The 18,978-nt window shown below is 42.2% G+C and overlaps 2 protein-coding genes across 9 annotated transcripts in view; one reads left to right on the forward strand and one right to left on the reverse strand.

Annotated features, from left to right (window-relative positions):
- The first annotated feature begins 7,719 nt into the window (after positions 1 to 7,719).
- Positions 7,720 to 13,406, forward strand: C5H17orf58 (chromosome 5 C17orf58 homolog). The gene is made up of 4 exons (XM_061144417.1): positions 7,720 to 7,856; positions 10,171 to 10,707; positions 10,958 to 11,149; positions 11,810 to 13,406. Exons 1-4 carry the CDS (start codon positions 7,781 to 7,783, stop codon positions 11,998 to 12,000), a joined length of 996 nt encoding a protein of 331 aa, XP_061000400.1. The 5' UTR covers positions 7,720 to 7,780; the 3' UTR covers positions 12,001 to 13,406.
- Positions 13,407 to 15,760: 2,354 nt separating this feature from the next.
- Positions 15,761 to 18,978, reverse strand: part of BPTF (bromodomain PHD finger transcription factor) — a 133,482-nt gene continuing 130,264 nt past the window's right edge. For 7 of the 8 annotated variants that reach the window (XM_061144415.1, XM_061144411.1, XM_061144412.1 and 4 more), the window contains one exon: positions 15,761 to 17,915. In XM_061144415.1, the coding sequence (XP_061000398.1) occupies positions 17,879 to 17,915 (37 nt within the window). In that variant the 3' untranslated portion in view covers positions 15,761 to 17,878. The other variant, XM_061144413.1, reaches the window with a different exon arrangement.

The raw sequence follows: 18,978 nt of genomic DNA on the forward strand, positions 1-18,978 counted from the left end.
CACTAAAAAGCTTAAAATCAAACAAAATTGTGTGAGGAGATATTTGCAATACATATAATGAACAAAGGGTTAAAATTCTGAGGCTATGAACAGTGCTTTAAATCATAAATGAAAGTCTGGTCATTCTAATGCATAAACAAAGTATATGAACAGGTCATTAACAAAAGAAATCCCAGTAGCCAATAAATCAATGAAAAAATATGCAATATCACTAACCCAAAAAATATAAATTTTTTAAAAAAGAGAAATCTTAACAAACTCTTTAGAACAGCAAATATATCAAATAATGATGATTTGGAAAAAATAGTGATAACTTGATTGGATTTCTCCAATGTGGAGAAATATTATTCCACACCTACACTGTGGATAGTCAGTGTAAACTGATACATATCTGGGGAATAATTCAGTAATATGTAGCAAAAATATTAAAATTATCATATTTTTTGACTCAGCAATGTAATAATCTAGGAATTCAGTCATTAAAAATGATCATGGAGGGACATCCCTGGCCATGCAATAAATAAGACTCTGAGTTTCCAATTCAGGAGGTTCGGGTTTGACCCTTGGTTGGAGAACAAGATCCACATGCCTTGGGGCATGGCTAAGGAAAAATAAAATAAATGATCATGGAATCTTATATTTATTGAACTGTAAAGACCTTACCATATCATTAAAATTTTTTAAATGATGTCATAAAATATATACATACCATGACCCCATTTTTATATAAAGAAATATTTACATGTGCACATATGTGTAGGAAAAACATCTGGAAATTGACCCATCAAAATATTTATAGTAAAAAATATATATTTATAGTAGTTTTTTCTAGGCAACAGGACTATAGTTGATTTTTTTCTCTTTTTATCTGTAATAGCTAGTTATTCTGTTATGAATATGTACTAATCATATACAATAACCTCAGATATACAGATGACACCACTGTTATGGCAGAAAGTGAAGAAGAACTAAAGAGCCTCTTGATGAAAGTGAAAGTAGAGAGCGAGTGAAAAAGCTGGCTTGAAACTCAACATGCACAAAATGAAGATCATGGCATCTGGTCCCATCACTTCATGGCAAATAGATGGGGAAACAATGGAAACAGTGACAGACTTTATTTTCTTGGGCTCCAAAATCACTAGAGATGGTGACTGCAGCCATGAAATTAAAAGACGCTCCTTGGAAGAAAAGCTATGACCAATCTAGATAGCATATTAAAAAGCAGAGACATTATTTTGCCAACAAAGCTATGGTTTTTCCAGAAGTCATGTATGGATGTGATAGCTGGACCATAAAGAAAGCTGAGCACTGAAGAATTGATGCTTTTTAACTGCGGTGCTGGAGAAGACTCTTTTTTTTTTTTTTTGGAGAAGACTCTTTAGAGTCCCTTGGACTGCAAGGAGATCCAACCAGTCTATATCCTAAACGAACTCAGTCCTGAATGTTCATTGGAAGGACTGATGCTAAAGCTGAAGCTCCAATACCTTGGCCACCTGATTCAAAGAGCTGACTCACTGGAAAAGACCCTGATTCTGGGAAACATTGAAGGCAGGAGAAGGGAACAAGGGAGGATAAGATGACTGGATAGCATCACTGACTCAATGGACATGAGTTTGAGCAAGCTCTGGGAGATGGTGAAGGACAGGGAAGCCTGGTGTGCTGCAGTCCACAGGATCGCAAAGAGTCGGACACGACTGAGTGACTGGACAACAATAATACACATTTTAAAGACTTTTATAAAGGGATGGAAGGCATAACAAAAAAATAACCAATAGATTCTACTATACAAACAGTAATATTTGTCATTTAACATATGATAAATTAATAGATAAAACTTCAACAGCAAAGAACTCCCTCCACACACTCAGATATTCTTTCTAGTCACTACCTATCCCCAGGATAAGCACAGCCTGACTTTTAACTCCATAGATTAATTTTGTCTTATTTGTGAGTATATAGAAAGTAAATGAAATTACACCATAAAGAGGTGTTGGTTTTTTTTTTTTTTTTGGTCATGCCTCTTGGCCTGTAGCATCTTAGTTCCCCAATCAGAGATGAAACCCAAGCCCCCTGCACTGGAAGCGGGGAGTCTCCACCACTGGGCCACCAGGGAAGTCCTTAGCATATAGCCTTTTGTGCCAGACTTCTTTTACTTGATATCATGTTTATGAGATTCAGCTCTATTTTGTTTTTGTAGTTGTAGCTCATTTATTTTCATTGCTGTCTAGCACTGAATATGGTTCACAATTCTGTCTCCAAGAGACATCTGGCAAGGTCTGGAGACAGTTTAGGTTGTCACAACTGGAGGTGGGGGGCACCACTGGTATTCAGAAGCTAAAGCCCGAGATACTGGCGAAGAATGCACAACCAAGGATTATCTTGCTCAGTATCTCAAAAGTGGCAGATGGAGAAATGCTGCTCTGTAGCATTGTAGCATGTCTCAATACACTCATTCCTCTGTTAATGGGGACACAGAACGTTTTACAACAGCAAAAATTGAAAACAGTCTAAAATGTACAAATGATGATTTGTCTAAGTGAGAACATATTATGCATTTAGGAGATTTCGAATCTACAAAGAATGTCTAATATATTTTAATTTGTAAAAAAAAAAAAAAATCTGGCTACGCTGTGCATGTGGGATCTTAGTACCCCAACCTGGGATCAAACCTACAGCCTCCATCTTGGAAGGGCCAGTCTTAACCACTGGACCACCAAGGAAGTCCCAATAATATTTTAATTTTCACTGAATAAAAGCTAAACACAAAGTTGTATACACAACAGGTGAAATAGGAATGTGCCCTTGCCATGGTGTCATGTGAACAACACAGGATCCAAAATAGTGTTGGGCCACTGAAGGCATCTGTGTGAACATGGTATCTGAGAAAGAGCCTGGAAGGAAAAACATGGAATTATGGCAGTGGTTGTTGAGGGTGATGGTAGTGGTTCTTGTGTCTACTCTTTATTTTCCAAATTTTTCATTACAATAATGGACAGTGATAGGAAAACAAAATAAAGATTTAAAAGCAGCTATTTAGGGAATTCCCTGGCGGTCCAGTGGATAGGACTGGGCGCTTTCACTGCCATAGCCCAGGTTCAATCCCTGGTCAGGGAACTAAGATCCCACATGCACAGCAGCAGCCAAAAACTAAAATTAAATACATAAAGCAGCCAGTTACCATTGTCCGTGGAATGTTCGTCTATAGTCATCGAGATTCTCAGCAACGTCCCCCATCAGGGCTCTCTCCTAAGAAGCTGCCATGCTTTCTGGGCCTGGGTAGACTCACACGCTCTCTTGTACCCCCATGCCTTTGCATGTGCTGCTGTTTCAGCCTGCAATGCCTGCCCTTCTGGGTCTATCTGGCGAAAAGTGTTAGGTGCTCAGTCATGTCTCTTTTTGACCCCATGGCTCCTTTGTCCATGAGGATTCTCCAGGAAAGAATGCTGGAGTGGGTTGCCATTCCCTTCTCCAGGGGATCTTCCCAACCCAGGGATTGAACCCAGGTCTCCCGCATTGCAGGCAGATCCTGAGCCACCAGGGAAGCCCTTACCAAATGGGAACCAAAGCAATAGTACTATATTCTTTTTGAAAAATGATGATGATGATGGGTATTTCTGGCTTCTAAAACTCCTGGCATATAGTGTGGTTTTTTCTCCCCCCCTTAGCCATGCTGTAAGGCTTGCGGGTTCTTAGCTCCCCAACCAGGGATTGAACCTGGCCCCCAGCAGTGAAGGCACCAAGTCCTAACCAATGGATTGCCAGGGAATTCCTGTGGCACACAGTGTTTGAAAACCGAGTGGTGAGCTGTAATTCAGTTCTGACAAAAACCACCCAGAGTTAATGCAGACCTCACTAGTTAAAGGGCAGATGATCCAGAACAAGACTGCCCTTACTTCAGACAGCTGGATACAAACCTAGGGGGTTCTCATGATTCCTCTCGGATCTGATAATTCTCTACAATAACTCAGGAAAGTGCTATAACTTATGATCAAAGTTTCATTAGGAGACAAATCAGTTCCAATTAAATGAAGAGACACATAGGGCAAGATCTAGGAGGGTCCCAAATGCATAGCTTTGGGGTTGCCTCTCCATGGAGCAGACTGTGCCGCTCTCCTAGCACATCAGTGTGGTCATTCACCAAGAAGCCCCACTGAGTTGTCACTGCATTCTGCAGGCATGATGGATTAAATACTGACCATCCAATTGAACCCAATCTCCAGCCTCTGCTCCCTGGAGGTCAGGCTGGCTCAAAGTCCCAACCCTCTAATTCCATGGTTGATGTTTCTGATGGCCAGATTCCAGCCCTAAGTTATCGAGGGGCCCTCCAAGAGTCAACTCATTAGCATAAACTCAGGTGTGATCCAGGAAGCTCATGAATAATGAAGATGTTTCCTTCACTTGGGAAATTCCAAGAGTTAGAAGCTCTGTACCAGGAACCTGGCACAAATTCTTTATTATTCAACACACAGTAGATGCTCAACAAATATTTGCAAAGCGGAAAGATACACTCAAAATACAAGAGATTGGCAGGGGAGAGGAAGGCAGTTAGGGTTTTAGATTCTTTCATCTCACACGTGGAAGAGGGGCATGGAGAGATGGATATTATACACTGTGAGAAACCAATACTTTTAAACATTCCAATCATATAACGAACTCGTTGTACCCTGGTTTATATTACCAACCACCCTGATGATAATTGGGCTTCCCAGGTGACTTGTTCATAGACAGAGAATGCTAGCCAGGCTGACACAGACTGCAGGTCTGCCTGAGTCTATCTTTTGTAAATTAATAAAGTGGCGTTCTAGCTTACATAGTTCGGTCTCTTTGAGCTCTTTGTGCTTTCCACCATGAATATGGCTTCTGTGCCTGTAAGTGGTGTGCTGCCCAAGACCCAGCCTTGGACCCTGGCAAGTTCTTCCAGGCTGGTGCCACCCCAGGAGCCTCTAGGAGACTTCCGGTCAGCTCTCTGCCTCTACATTTCAGGGTGTGGGCTTCAGGGCATTCACAACATTTCTGAAACAGAAGAGTTTCGGGAACACCCCAAATTGGATCTGGGTGATTTGAACATAATCCCAGGCAACTATGTCTGAGATGTGGTTGCAACTGAGAAAGCTTAAGCCTAATTAATTTTATTCCACTTAACTTAAAGAAAGAGTATGTGAAAGAAAGGAATCTAATGACATCTGTAAATTATAACCCCCAGGAACTTCCCTGGTGGTGCAGTGGCTAAAGCTTCAAGCTTCCCAATGCAGGGGACTCGGGTTCAATCCCTGGTTGGGAACTAGAGTCCATATGCTGCAACTAAACATCACACATTCAACAGATGCCACAGTGGCAGATTGAAGATCCCACATGCTACAACTAAGACCTGACGCACCTGCCCCCTCTCCCCCCCAACAAATTGTAAACCCAAAGCACAAAGCTCACAGTGTTTTTTTGATCTTGGCCAGAATCTAGAGACACTGACTCTGATGTACATAAGCCTTGTAGTGATTGAAGAGATATACTCTTTTGGAGGAAACAGAGAATTTGCTCCTCTAAAACTTGAATGAGGAAAGATTAGCCCATCTTCAACTGCAGTTTGATTTAGTTCTCTACAGGGAAACTTCTGATTAATAATTAGACCCTCTGACTCACCTTTGCTATCTCCTCCCTGTTACAAAATAATAAGCGATATTCTAGTTTATACACCTGCTTTTTATGAGTTTGGTTAACATGAGTTGGTTCCACAAATCTGATGTATTGACAAAAGTGAGTTTCAAACTAAGGAAATTTGAGGACCAGACTTCAGATATAGTGACCCCCTCCTCTAACATATTGTCAGCCTGTGACCAGACAGACAACTCCTCCCTAGAGCTCATTTATCTACTCTTCCCCTCAATCCACAACACACCTAATCTAGGAACATGTTCTACAGTATCCCTGAATCATGTTCTCTTTGGACATCCCCAGTGGCCAGGACCTCATTGTTACAACCCTTGAAAGCAGCCCTTTCTTGGAGATCTCAGTTGTTAGAATAGTCCTTCTTAAACTGAAATCAAACCTGTCACTTCATAACTTCTACCTACTAGTTTTTTCCCAAAATATAAAAAATGTTTTCGTGAACCTTGCCTATCCTCAGTTCTTCCCAAAGAACTTGACCATGATGGAGTCCAACCCTCTTAGCACCCTACTGTTTTCCTTCTAGCTGTCCAGTGTCTTTCTTGAAAACATGATATCCACCCTGCCCTGCACCAGTGAATCTGACAGATTCATTAGCACTATTATTTTTGAGACATAAGATATTAATGCAGCAAAACTGTTTAAGCAGCTGCATCTCACTGTTGGCTCATGTGCTTATGATAAAAATGCCTTCATCTCAACGTACTTCCCCTTCCTCTTGGATGTGAAGCTGTTGAAATGAGATACACATCGGGAAAGTTGTGGGTTTACTACGGTGAGCTTACTTCCCTCTTTGGTGAATGCTGTTTCAGTTCAATCTGAGGGATAGGGTTCTTAGCTCAGGATGAATTTACAGAGCCATTCAAGAATTCATACCCAATGGGACTTCCCTGGTGGGCCAGTGGCTAGGACTCTGAGCTCCCATTACAGGGGGCCCAGGTTCCATCCCTGGTCAGGGAACTAGATCCCACATGCCTCAACTAAAAGAGAACCTGCATGTCAGAACAAAGATCAAAAGATCCTGTATGCTGCAACTAGATTCAGTGTAGCTAAATAAATATTAAAAAAAAAAAAAAAAGAATCCATATCCAAGTAGTGAATGACTTTTTCTTACAAAGAAAAAAACACAAAACCCACCTTTCTTGAGGAGGTGAAACATCATCAGAGAGCTGGGGAAGATTTCTCACTGTCCCTGGTGGCTGAGAGGTAAAGAGTCCACCTGCAATGCAGGAGATGGATTCGAGATGCGGGTTCCATCCCTGGGTTGGGAACACCCCCTGTAGAAGGAAACGGCAACCCACTCCAGTATTCTTGCCTGGGAAATCCCATGGACACAGGAGCGTGGTGGGCTATATAGTCCATGGGGTCGCAAGAGTCAGGCACGGCTTAGTGACTAAACCATCACCACCATCCTCTAGCACCTGGTGGCTAAAAGACTTGATTAATCTAGCCAACTAGATACCAATTTCAATTAGGGGAAGGAGGAGAGAGAGAGAGAAGAAAAGCTATTAATATTTTATGCGGGCGTTTGGGCCTTTCTGATTCTAGAATATAAATATTACACATATAGTGTAATCAAACCTAGGATGTAGTGACTTAGTTCATCTCAGAATCCACGACACATTCTGGGATGAATTCTCTGTCACCTGGAATCTCCTCCCTTCCACAAGCCCAAACTGTCTTAGGCTCTAATTTGCCTATTTGTTGTTGGCTTAATCTAGAAAAATCTCCTTATCACTCATTCTCCCACACCCAGTCCCTCAGCCCCTCAACACCCTTCTCTCCACTTGCCATCCTACTGGCTTCTCCACCCAGCCCCAGCCCGCAAGCCCACACGGGTTTAAAGTGTCGGATTTGATGTTCTCATTACCCGCAGATCTCAGGACAGACGTTCCCAGGGACAACTTTGAGAGGCCACGTGCTCTTCCCCCTTAGGAGGTGGGAGAAATCCTTGCAGCTCGGTTTTGTTCCAATGGTCTGTTCAGTGAGTGATTCCCGTTTCCCCAAAGGCTGCCCCTCATTAGCATGAACGGGGGTGGGGGTGTGGAGAAGGGGTGGGGGGAGAGAAAGAGCAAAAGCCCAGGCTCAGTTTTAGAGCCTGGGAACCGTGTCTACAAACATGACAGCTAGAGCTTTCTGGCTCCTCTGTTTGATCGTTGGATCTTCTCCCGAAGCCCCAGTGGCGGAGAGAAAAGGTAAGATCGATGAAACGCTGAGCCCTGGGAGAGGGGCTGGAATCCGGGGGCGAGGTGCGGAGGGGGCGCGATGAAGGGAGGGACGAGAAAGGGGTCAGCGCTGACCAGAGAGGAGACTCCAGGTCCGTGTTCGTGTTTGAAAGGAGCAAAATGTGTCCCCAAGATTGTGTGTGTGTTGGCAGCCTTTTCGGAATGAAGCCAGTTGTTCAGCTACTGAAATGATCTCGAGCGAGCCTGGCAGGCTGGAGAAAACTTTGCATGTTAAGTAGTTGCTCCATCACAGAGGAGGGAAAGTGTCAAAAGGGGTCGTGGCGCGCCTTTCGGAAGCCTTGCGGGCTGGGCTCGCGGGACGCGGCGGGCGGCGGGCGCCCCAGGAGCTCGGGGTCCGCCCTGCGCCCGGGTCCGCGTCCCGCCGGCTATCTCAGGCGCTGGGTGCGCCCCGCCGCGGCTGGGGGCGGAGGGAGCCGAAATTGGACCTCTCTTCTCTCTCCCTGCAGCCCCAACCAATTGCCTTGGGACACCTGAGTCTTTAAAACACACAAAACATATTCACACAGTTGCATGCATGAGATGGAAAATACTGAGAGAATGAAGAAACAAGAGGTTCTCTGCGGAGAGGTGTTTTTGTTTGGCTTTTATGTAGATGTTCTGTTCGATTCACTATCTCCGGGAAAAATAGCTTCCGCACCTCGCAGGGCAATTTACTTTGGGTTATTTTTCCACATGGAAATTGAATGACTTCAGTGGCATTTAACCCAAATATCAGACAATCTTTCCCATGACAACAGATGGTGATATCAATGGGGAAGCAGTTGTGAGGTCAACAGTTGACAGTCAGGAATTGGATATCCACCAGAACTTTATTCAGCTGTGTATGGGCAACGCTGAACATAATGAGTCAGAATCAACCTCTCTGCAAAAACATGAACTATAACCGGCGATTATTGCTGGCTGAAAGCTGATTTTAAAGGAGATTGTCAATTTGGCAAGATAAATCACTTGAAGTGAAGACTGTCAATTTGGCAAGATAAATCACTTTAAATGAAGTGTTGCAAGAACTGCAAAGGGGCAGACCAAGCATTTCAATGCCAGAGGAGAGAAATACTGAAAACCAGCCGTTAAAACAATAGAAAAAATAAAGACGGGCTCTTGTGCCCGTCTGGAGGGCACTGGGACCCAGGCAAAAGGGGGAGGTGATATTGTGTAACTGGGCATGGAAAGTTGCCCAGCTTCTAAGCTGGCTGGTTTGCTCACCAACCTGCCTGCAGAGCTGGGGAAAAATCACTAATAATTTCAAAAATTTGTTTTCATGCCATGCCATTTAGGAGCTTTTTCTCTACCACGAAAATGATGCGGGGGGCGGGGGGCGGGGGGCGGGGAGGAGGGGTGCATGCAAGAGATGTGTGTGCTTTCACACTTAACCGGGGGCTTCTGCCTCCCAGCCACGCTTTAAACATCTTTCTAAGCTGTGGTTTACTAATAAGCGGTGTCCAAGAAGCCAGATAAAAATCCACTCACAAATGCTCGATTCTTCGGAGACCAAGATGACAGTGTAAACACGGATGGGAAAACCAAATAGTTCTGTTGTCAGGGGCGCTTAAACAATTAGGAGAACCTGTAATATGAGACCTTTCCCCCTGGGGTTTGCTCTCGGTACTTTTCTCAACAAACTGTACACAGCAGAAAGGCGGATGTTTATATATATATTAAAGAAAGGGCAAAAAGAGTTTGTTATTTAACCAGAGATGTCAGTTGTGTTTAGTCCTAGAACAAATAGGCTGTTGTAATTTTAAAAGCTATTGATTTAGACAGGGTCCTTAACAAAATGAAATCTTCCCATGTGGTGGGAAAAACGTTCTTAGTTGTCCTCATTCTCACAGGGCGAGACCCTCATCTCGGTCTTCCTGCGAGGCCTAGGAAACCCGTGCTCATCAGAAGCTGGGGCGTCTTTCCTCTCCTAACCGGGGGCGCCTTCCGCTTCCCGCTCCCGTTCTCTTGGCTTCATTTCCAGACCCCCTCTCGCAGGTGTATGGCTCAGTTAACGCTGTCCCCCATCTCCTCCCCTCCCCTCCGCAGCCTCATCTCTGCCGGCCTTTCCTCCTCCCTCAGTCTCCCCGGCCTCACCTCGCCTCCCTCCTCTCGGCCTCTCTCCCTTCTTCTCGGCCTCTCCCCTTCCCCCCTCCCCTTCCCTCCCCTCTCAGTCTCCCCTTTCCCCCCCCTCCTCTCGACCAGCCCCCTCCTCTGCCCTCTCGTCTCAGCCTCCCCGGCCTCTCCTCCTCTAATGGCCTCCCCAGCCTCTCTTCTCTCCCTACAGCCTCGCCGCCCCACAGCCGGAAACCCGACCCCGGCGGAGGCCCGACTGCGGAGATGCCTGGGCCCGGGGCGCAGCCGGTCCCCGAGACCCCGCGGCGGCCGCGCGCGGCCGAAGCCGCTCCGCGTGCCTGGTCAGACCTGAGGCGCCGGAAGCCCCCGCCGCCCGCGGAGAACCGGGCGGGCTTCCGGGAGGCCGCGCGCGCACCCGCCGGCCCGCCGAGCCCGCGCCTGGCCCAGGCCGAGAACCGCGCGTCACCGCGCCGCCAGCCGGCGCTGGGGGAGTTCCCGCGGCGCGCGCGCGCCCGGGCCCCGCGCCTCCCGGCCGTGCGGCCTTCCGCGCGCGCCGTCGAGATCCCCGCCGGCCCCGCCCACCCCAACCGGCCGCGCGCCGCCGCGCCGCCCCCGGAACCCGCGCCCGCGCCGCCGCCGCACCTTGGAGAGCTGCAGGGGGAGGAAGCCGAGCCCGGCGCCGAGCACTGTGCGCGCGCCTGCAGGGCGGACTTGGACGAGCGCGAGTCCTACTGCACCAGCGAGTTCGGTGAGTCCCGCCCGCAGCTCCTCCCGGGCCCGGGCGACCGAGCCCAGGCCGCGGGGCGAGCCTTTCCGAGCCGAGAGCGCTGGACTGTGCCCCGGGGCCCCTAAACCAAACCCTAGAGAAACCCACCTGCTCGGTTTTGCAAGCCCCAGAGCTGTGTGGACCATTTCGTGACTTGTAAGAAACGCACTGGGGGGAGAAAAGAGGATGTGAGCGCTATGCATTTCTCCAAACTCTTGTTTTTTGAAAGCAGCATTGAACGGAATCGTGCATGATGTAGACGTCCTCGGCACAGGGATCCGGCTGGTGACTCTCCTGGTGGACCGAGACGGGCTGTACAAGATGAACCGCCTGTACATCACTCCAGACGGGTTTTTCTTCCGAGTCCACATACTAGCCCTAGACTCCTCTAGTTGCAATAAGCCATGTCCAGAATTTAAGCCAGGTATTGAAACTGACCGAAGGGACCATTTTGAATATGCACTTTATGCCACATTGTAACTTGTATATGCCACAGCTCGGTCCCTATCGGTCACCTCAGTACCATTTTTTTTTTTTTTTGGGGGGGGGAGGGTATTCTAAAATGAATAGAGTTTATACAAGTATCACTTCGGCCACTGTGATTTAAATTCCATCAGCGAACACCCCCTCCCGGCTCCTCTGGTTAAGGATGGGAACTGTGCGGGCTGGCACAAAGCAAGTCACCGTTTGTTGACAAGTGGAGTGAATGACCGAACACAGTTGCCAGAAGGGATGCCTAAGGGGCTGTTTAAACTGAGTTTATAGTCGTCTTTGCGGGGGCGGGGGGCGAGTAATGCCCACTCCTACGTCTTTCTAGAAATGTGCTCTGTAAAATCCTGCTCGTACTGTTGTGATTAGAACCTTTGTTCCTAGTGTTGGCTATTAACAGCCTGAGAATCTGATTGTAAAGGTCACTCAGCTGTTTCCACCTGTTGTCTGAGGTCTGAATGTCTGAGATTCAGCAAGTGCAGCAAGATCATAGATTCAAGCTATAGGCATGTCTTAAAGGTGTTATGTTTTCTTATTGTTACATGGCACTTGAAAGATAACTATACCTTTATATTTTGGCTTTTTTTTTCTTCAGGCAGCAGGTATATTGTGATGGGCCACATCTACCATAAGAGAAGGCAGCTTCCTACAGCTCTGCTTCAGGTCCTGAGAGGGCGCCTTCGCCCAGGAGATGGACTACTCAGGAGCAGCAGCAGCTACGTGAAAAGATTTAACCGAAAAAGGGATGGGCAAGTGCAAGGGGCAATTCACGCCCAGTGCATCTGAAACACAAGAGCTGGGCATTTCTGGATCTGAAACTTAAATTCTGCAACGAGACAGGAAAGGCCTTATCATCATATAATGGGATTATCCTTTAGAAAGGGCACATAGTCCCTTTAGGAACTATTTGAAAGTCCCAACTCTCATCTTGAAGTCACTGTCTTATTTACAAAAGGCTTCTTAAATGGTTATGCTTCTGAGCTCCATGGCGGGGTTATTCAACTGGTGTGCCAGTTCTTCACACAAGCTCAGCTAACTGACCTGTCCAGTTAAGAGATCACTGCTTCATGTTGTTTATTTTTAATTATTTTAATTTAAATACATTCTTCAGTAGAAATAGTTCACAAAAACATTTGCTTGATCTTAAATATACAATTCCAAGTAGTTTATATCATGTATCAAACCAGATTTTATACTAAAACCATCACATTTTAAATTCTGTACATAACAGTAAGTGCACTAGTCAGACGTATGAAATGTCATTTAGTTCACATTTAGATCAAACACTAAATTGGAGCCCAAGACAAGTATTGAAGTTTTCCACTTAAGAGTACCGAAGGTCTTATTTCAAGCAAACAGGTGTTCCTGATGTACCAAAATACAAGATACAGTTTATTTTCACACCTCCCAGGTTCTAAAATCCTGTTTTGTGCCATACTGGCAGCTCTCCCAATGCCAAACATATTCTGGGTGTATCTGATGTTATTTTTCTATTAAGACCAAGTATCATGTTTGTGTTTGTAAAGCAGTAAATCTTGCTGTGAAATAAGATCTTGGATGCACCTGGTTTTTTTAGCCTCACTGAGCCCCAGGTTTGGGAAAAAAGCATTTCTCAAACTCACTCCCCAAACCCTGGAACCAGTATTTAATGATGGCGTGCAAGCATATGAATCTTAAACGTTTTCCAGCTAGCTTGAAAAATATTTAATCATGAACTGAATTTATTATTGATTTTTATTATTATTGATTTTATACCTGAGCCCACAAAGACATTAACAGTGTTTTTCTTTTCCCAGAAGACCAAGCTGTGCTTTAGTTAATTTGAAACTCTGTGAATAGAGACACTGATAATCCTTGGTTGAAGATGACTGCCTAAAGAAAAATAAAGAACTGCACTGAAGAGAAAAACAGCACATTTGGGCTCAAAGGAGATGCACTGGAATTCAAGCTGTGTCAGTCTGTAATGGCCTCAAAGAAGCATCATATACACACACGATGTCAGGACAGCACAGTGACTTAACAGCCTAAAACATATCTGCCTGTGATGAGATACTGTTACCTTATTTGTCCCAAGGAGGCAAAAAGTTGAGAGGCTCTGACTATTCTGTGGTAAAGCATTAACTGAAGGATTTTTAGAGAGTTTGCTGAGAATGAGTTTTGCCTAAGCTTATTAAAAATTACCCTAGAATTGCCTCTTGGGAATCCACTGCATTATTAAATGAACCATTGACAGATTATAGAGTATGCAATGAATGAAGAGCTTCTGGATTAGTTTTCTTTAGGACAGAAATTAACTAAGACAGAAGTAGCACCAGTCACAAAAAGCAAAGCTAAACTTGTAAATGTCAAATGGCTAAGTGGTGATCCTGAGTAACAAGGTGGGGAAGATTACAATGTGACCAAGTATGGTCAGATATTAAGAGTATAAAGGGAAGTGTTATAAATAGCTCTGGTTTAAAAGAGAGGGGGGGAAAATCACTTTTATATAAGACTGAGAGTTAGGGTTTGATTAGATTGACAATAGTTTCTGAGAAGTTTTGAAATCACACACACAAGTCCTTTAGAGGTCACATGGTTAATGTGGCAAACACAAGCATGTCAACTTTTTAGAAACTGCCTTGTTGAAACTAAGGCCATCATTCAAGACCAAGTTTGCGGTGAAAGACGACTGAGGCTCAGGTGGGGTCGAAAAGTGGTATGTGTGGGGATATAGATGGGAGGCAGTGAAGAACAGACTGGTAATTCCAGGTTAGGCAAAACAGTTTACAAAGAATCTCCATATTAGTACTTTGGACACAATCTTTGAATTTTATGGAAAATTTTAACTTGCAAATTTATTGTAGTTCCGAATCCTTCTGTCCCACCGATAAGATTTTTCTTAGTACATGGGTTTTGTGTTCCAGAGACTAAAGGATCTTGGGCACAATATTCTGTTGCCTTCAAGAGGAACTCAATACATTCCTCCTTCAATTAAGCTGTTGGAGCTCAAGCAGAAAAAAAGTGTTTTTCTTTTGATAGGGAAAAGGTCCATAAAACATATACACTTTTGTACTAGCTTTTAACTCTTAAAGACATCACTTGGCACTGTTTGTTTTTCTCAAAATAATTTTTAAGGTTCATCAAACACAGGTATTTGCAAACACCTGAAAACTGACTTGGCCCTTCCAGGTGGCTCAGTGGTAAAGAATCCACCTACCAAGCAGACATGGGTTCAATCCCTGGGTTGGGAACATGCCCTGGAAAAGGAAATGGCAACTCCTCCTAGGATCTTGCCTAAGATATCCCATGGACAGAGGAGCCTGGGCAGGCATGGGGTCCATGGGGTTGCAAAGAGGTGGACATAACTTAGTGACTCAACCACCACTACCAAAAACTGACCCGCTATCTACAACGGGTAACTTCAATTTCAGGTGGACTTTATCATTTTAAATTTACAGCACTTATTTCTTTAGTTGAATCTGGTCCAAATTGGATCAAGTGGGGTGTGATCTTCTAGAAATGTCTTTTGTGGTATCTTATTCAAAGTATCCAGAAGTACTTTGTATTTGAATTCACTAAAAACTTTTCCCCAAGTACTTGTAAGACATTACGTTGTTCCTGAGAGGCCACCGTTTTCATTTTAAGGACAAACTCTGACACTCATGGGTAATGGCCTTAGTCATGAGGCTACGTGTGTAGATTTAAGAGGTCACCACGCTGCTCTGGTATCAGAAACACAAAGATGTAGGGAGTTTGCCTAACAAAGGAAAAGAAACAAGGAAAGAACTTTTTATTTGCAGACTCCAAGAAGGTAGATTACAAACAAGAGCAAATCTCAGCGTCTCTTTAATAACACTCCAGGCCACTTGAAATATAAAAAAGTAATTGTTTTACTTTAGAAAATATCTCTGAAAGTTCACTTTTCTTGGAACTACCGCAGGACATTAACTAAAATACAAATCCTGCAGAGTTTGGGTAGGAGGAAAAAAACCTTACCAATATTACGAAAATACTTTTTATGAAATGGTTTCAAGGATTGTGAACTTGGCAGATGAAATATAACAAGCAATGAAAATACTTCTAGCCAAGGAAATCTGTTGATGCAAAGTAAACATATCTATATATATATACACACACACACACAAGTCCAAAGGCTGGGTAGAAAAACCCTAACAGTGTAACAAATGTGCATTCTAGTACTTGGATAATTGAAAGCAAAATAGTTGTATTATGTATACTTTATTGAGTAGCAGAAGCTTATCAAATACTCATAGAAAAGCAGCTTTTGAAACTCATTATGTGTATATAAGAAGGCGTGTTTTCCCAAAAATTACTTTTCAAAGACTAAAGCTCTGTAGTTGATAAAACTATAAAATGTCTATGTATTTATATGGTGATAGAAATCACAAGAGGCTTTATACTATTAAATACACTTATGAAATTAACATCTTCCTGGTCCAAGGATTCCCACAAAATGTACCACTTTTATAACAATTTGGCAATATCAACATCTACAGAAAATATATTAACCAACCAACCACTGTTTCATTAGAAACTGCACCAAATCCAACGTCAAAAACATTACTTTATTTTTCTAGGATGAAATGTCCTATTACGTACAAAAAGAATTGCTGTTTAAATTTGCCACAATCTGTTAAAAACATAGCAATCTATTGCCTACAGATAGGAAAGTTCTTGACGCAACGTTTTAAGTGATTAAGCCCATATATATCTATATATATGAATAAATAGTACAGAAATACTGTGATGTGATGAGATGCAAAATAATTTCATAATTCATTAAAATGTAGGATTCTTGCATCAGCACAGTGCATACAATATGTAACATTTTTTTTTTAAAAGCAAAAGGACAAAATTTAACCTATGTTTGACTACTTTCATGTTAATATTTTAAGCAAAAACTTTGTTTCCATGTTTTCAATGTTGAACAATTAGTCTCTTTAGTTTGTAAGTGACATTTTTATGTACAAAAAGGAATGGGCTTCATTAGATAAAATTAACCCAGAATAACTTGTACACCTGAGCCTGTAATAAGAAATAATTTGGAACTGCAGTAACGTCTTTCTTTTAAGAAACTAAGGTCTGGGAAGGTTTTGCATAGCAGGGTGATATTAAACAGAGGAAACTTAAAAAACAACAATTAGATAAAATTTCAGAACCTGGTAAGACAAAGCTAATAGGAATTAGTGCAAAATCTAGTAAAATTTTTGCAAAGCTGCATAAACCAACTATGGCAGATCTCATAGAAGTGATTATGACAATGTAGAAATACAACGTTTAAGATTAAAACACTGAAAGGAAAAACATGCAAACTACACCTTCCTCTGAGGTTTCCATTTTCCCCTACTGCTTACACTACTTTTTCTTAAGTGGGAAAAAACCCCAAACAACTCAACCGACCAACAAATACAGAAAGGATGAAGTCATTAAAAAAAAAATGCCCTTCATAAAATATAAGTAGCAGTCTGTAAAGGGGAATCTGCCTGGTATCATAAAACGTATAGATGAAGGCAACGTGTATTCTGTCACATTATCTTTTTTTTTTTTTTTTAAATCAGTCTGATTAATTGATGCAACAGGATTAGCACCGCTGAATATTGTTCTTTGACATGATGACAGTGGGCTGGGAACTGTAAAATTTAGGAGCACTACTGCCCTGGAGAAATCCAGGTACAATCAGATCCTTCTGCCTTTTTATTTTTCTACCTTGCAGCCCTCCCTTTCCCCTCAAAGGCTTACGGAGAATCATTAGCGCACATTCAAAGACACCATCTGTGGGAGAAAAATGATCTCCATTTATTTTGTTTCATATACATCCATAGTTGAATTTTAATACAAAAAGAAAAAAAAAATTAGAATCTGACAAATGTTTACAAACAAGATACCTTCAAATAGATTTTACTCATTTTAGCCTGGTGCAGAGTAAATGACAAATTGTTCTGTTATATTCAAGGCAACAGAGTCTGTAATCCAGGACCACTTAGCCCAACCTTTATGCAAGCTTAATTTTTATCTACTATGAACAATAAACTCATTGTTGATTCCCAGTTGTGTGTGTGTGTGTGTGTGTGTGTGTGTGTGTGCACATGTGTACATAGCAGCTCCTTTCATAGAAAGAAAAGACATCTAGAGGTCGTCTTGTACTTTTACCTACAGGAATCATGATAAGATACAGAATGGATTACATGTAACCGGGGCTGGATTTTATAAGAAAAAATAATTAGCTGACAAATGAGGGCAGCAATAAAAAAGCGTCTTTTTTGCAACAATAAATAAATACAGTCGAAAGTTTTCTGTGAGACTCTAAACCAGCTTCTTCACTGAAGAGCAGACGTGGCATTTCCATGGAGTTACACTTGACCCCATATTATCTTTTTTTTTTTCTTGCTTTCTTTTTTTTCAATAAACAAAGTTTTCCCGCTTCTGCCACAATAGTAAAACCATTTGATCTTGACAAGATAATGGTGTCGTTGACTTTGCTTTTCCCTTGTCCGTTGGACAAAATTGGCCAAGAATATAATTGGACTGTTATGACCAATAAAAACGAAGTTTAGGTCAAGTCTTGTCAGGATAACCTGACTAAAAACATCTGGCTCCTTAATTTTAAAATAGTTCAGACAACCAGATTCTTGCTGTGTTTTATGTTAGGTTAACACGCTGAACTTTAAGAAGCTGTAGACTGCAGTTTGTTGTTATGAGACCTACAGAATACAGAAAAAAGGGAACAATTAAGCACCCTTCATTTTTTAAAACAATGATGCTTTATGTGGATGCCAAGGTCAGTCTGTCTGGGGAAAGCAGCCATGTTCTTTCATTCACCCTTGGCAAGCCAATATATGAAAACAAATAAGAAAATTTTTAACCTATAATATTAAAATTTTTCATGGAACACTAAACATGATAATTCACTGGAAAAAGCCAATATTTTTTAAAAAGGAATATATATATATATATATATATATAATATATATATTTGTCCAATACAACATTTTTAGCCAAAGGGACAAATAGAAACATTTACAAAAGCATTACCATTGTGGTAAAAGATGTGTATACCTATGAATGTGTGTGCTTATTTACATTGAGTTGGGAAGTATGAAGGAAAATAATACTAAAAGGAGAGAAATAACAGTATTAAAATCACAGTTTTTTCTATTAAAGTTCAGAAAGTCTCCTTTCTAGTTTCACAGTTTTATTAACAACTTTTGTTAGTAAACCAAATTACTGTACAGTTATCAAGTATGTAGTATTGCAATAGTGTATATAAATACAGTCTTCCAGGAGTTTACAATTCTTAAATACATTGTTCAACATGGCTGCTAGAATAAACTGTTTACGACTATACATCTTTTTTTTTAAAACATTAAAAAAATTATATTAACGAATCTGAACTCGGGGGGGCAATTTTGAATTAGGTAATCACGTGGTACAATAAAAGAAAGAGTGACCCCAACATCCAGTTCTGATTCCAGTTAAAAATTCAGACTAAAGATATCACAATCTGTAAGAAAAGAAAGAACATGGATGATAAAAATGATGAATTGTAACAAATAACAGTTATGAAAATAATGCTGGAGATTGCAAATTAAAAATGAGGAAAATATGGCAAAAGAGACACTGGAAATCCATAAATAAATAAAATTTCAAAGACGGCTACATATATGTTTCATTCTGCCCTAAACTCAACAAAAGTTCCCTAATATCACTTCACATTTTTTTTTTAAACATACGCAAGACTTGTTGGCTTCTGTGTTCTTCAATAAA

This window comes from Dama dama, chromosome 5 (assembly GCF_033118175.1).
Source record: "Dama dama isolate Ldn47 chromosome 5, ASM3311817v1, whole genome shotgun sequence".
Taxonomy (NCBI): Eukaryota; Metazoa; Chordata; class Mammalia; order Artiodactyla; family Cervidae; genus Dama; species Dama dama.

What these genes read in the sequence shown, in the direction of transcription:
- C5H17orf58 (XM_061144417.1), top strand. Translation starts at nt 7,781, where the DNA reads ATGACAGCTAGAGCTTTCTGGCTCCTCTGTTTGATCGTTGGATCTTCT. An exon ending in CCCAGTGGCGGAGAGAAAAG is followed by an intron (nt 7,857 to 10,170) that starts GTAAGATCGATG and finishes CTCTCCCTACAG; the next exon opens with CCTCGCCGCCCCACAGCCGG. An exon ending in CTACTGCACCAGCGAGTTCG is followed by an intron (nt 10,708 to 10,957) that starts GTGAGTCCCGCC and finishes TTTTGAAAGCAG; the next exon opens with CATTGAACGGAATCGTGCAT.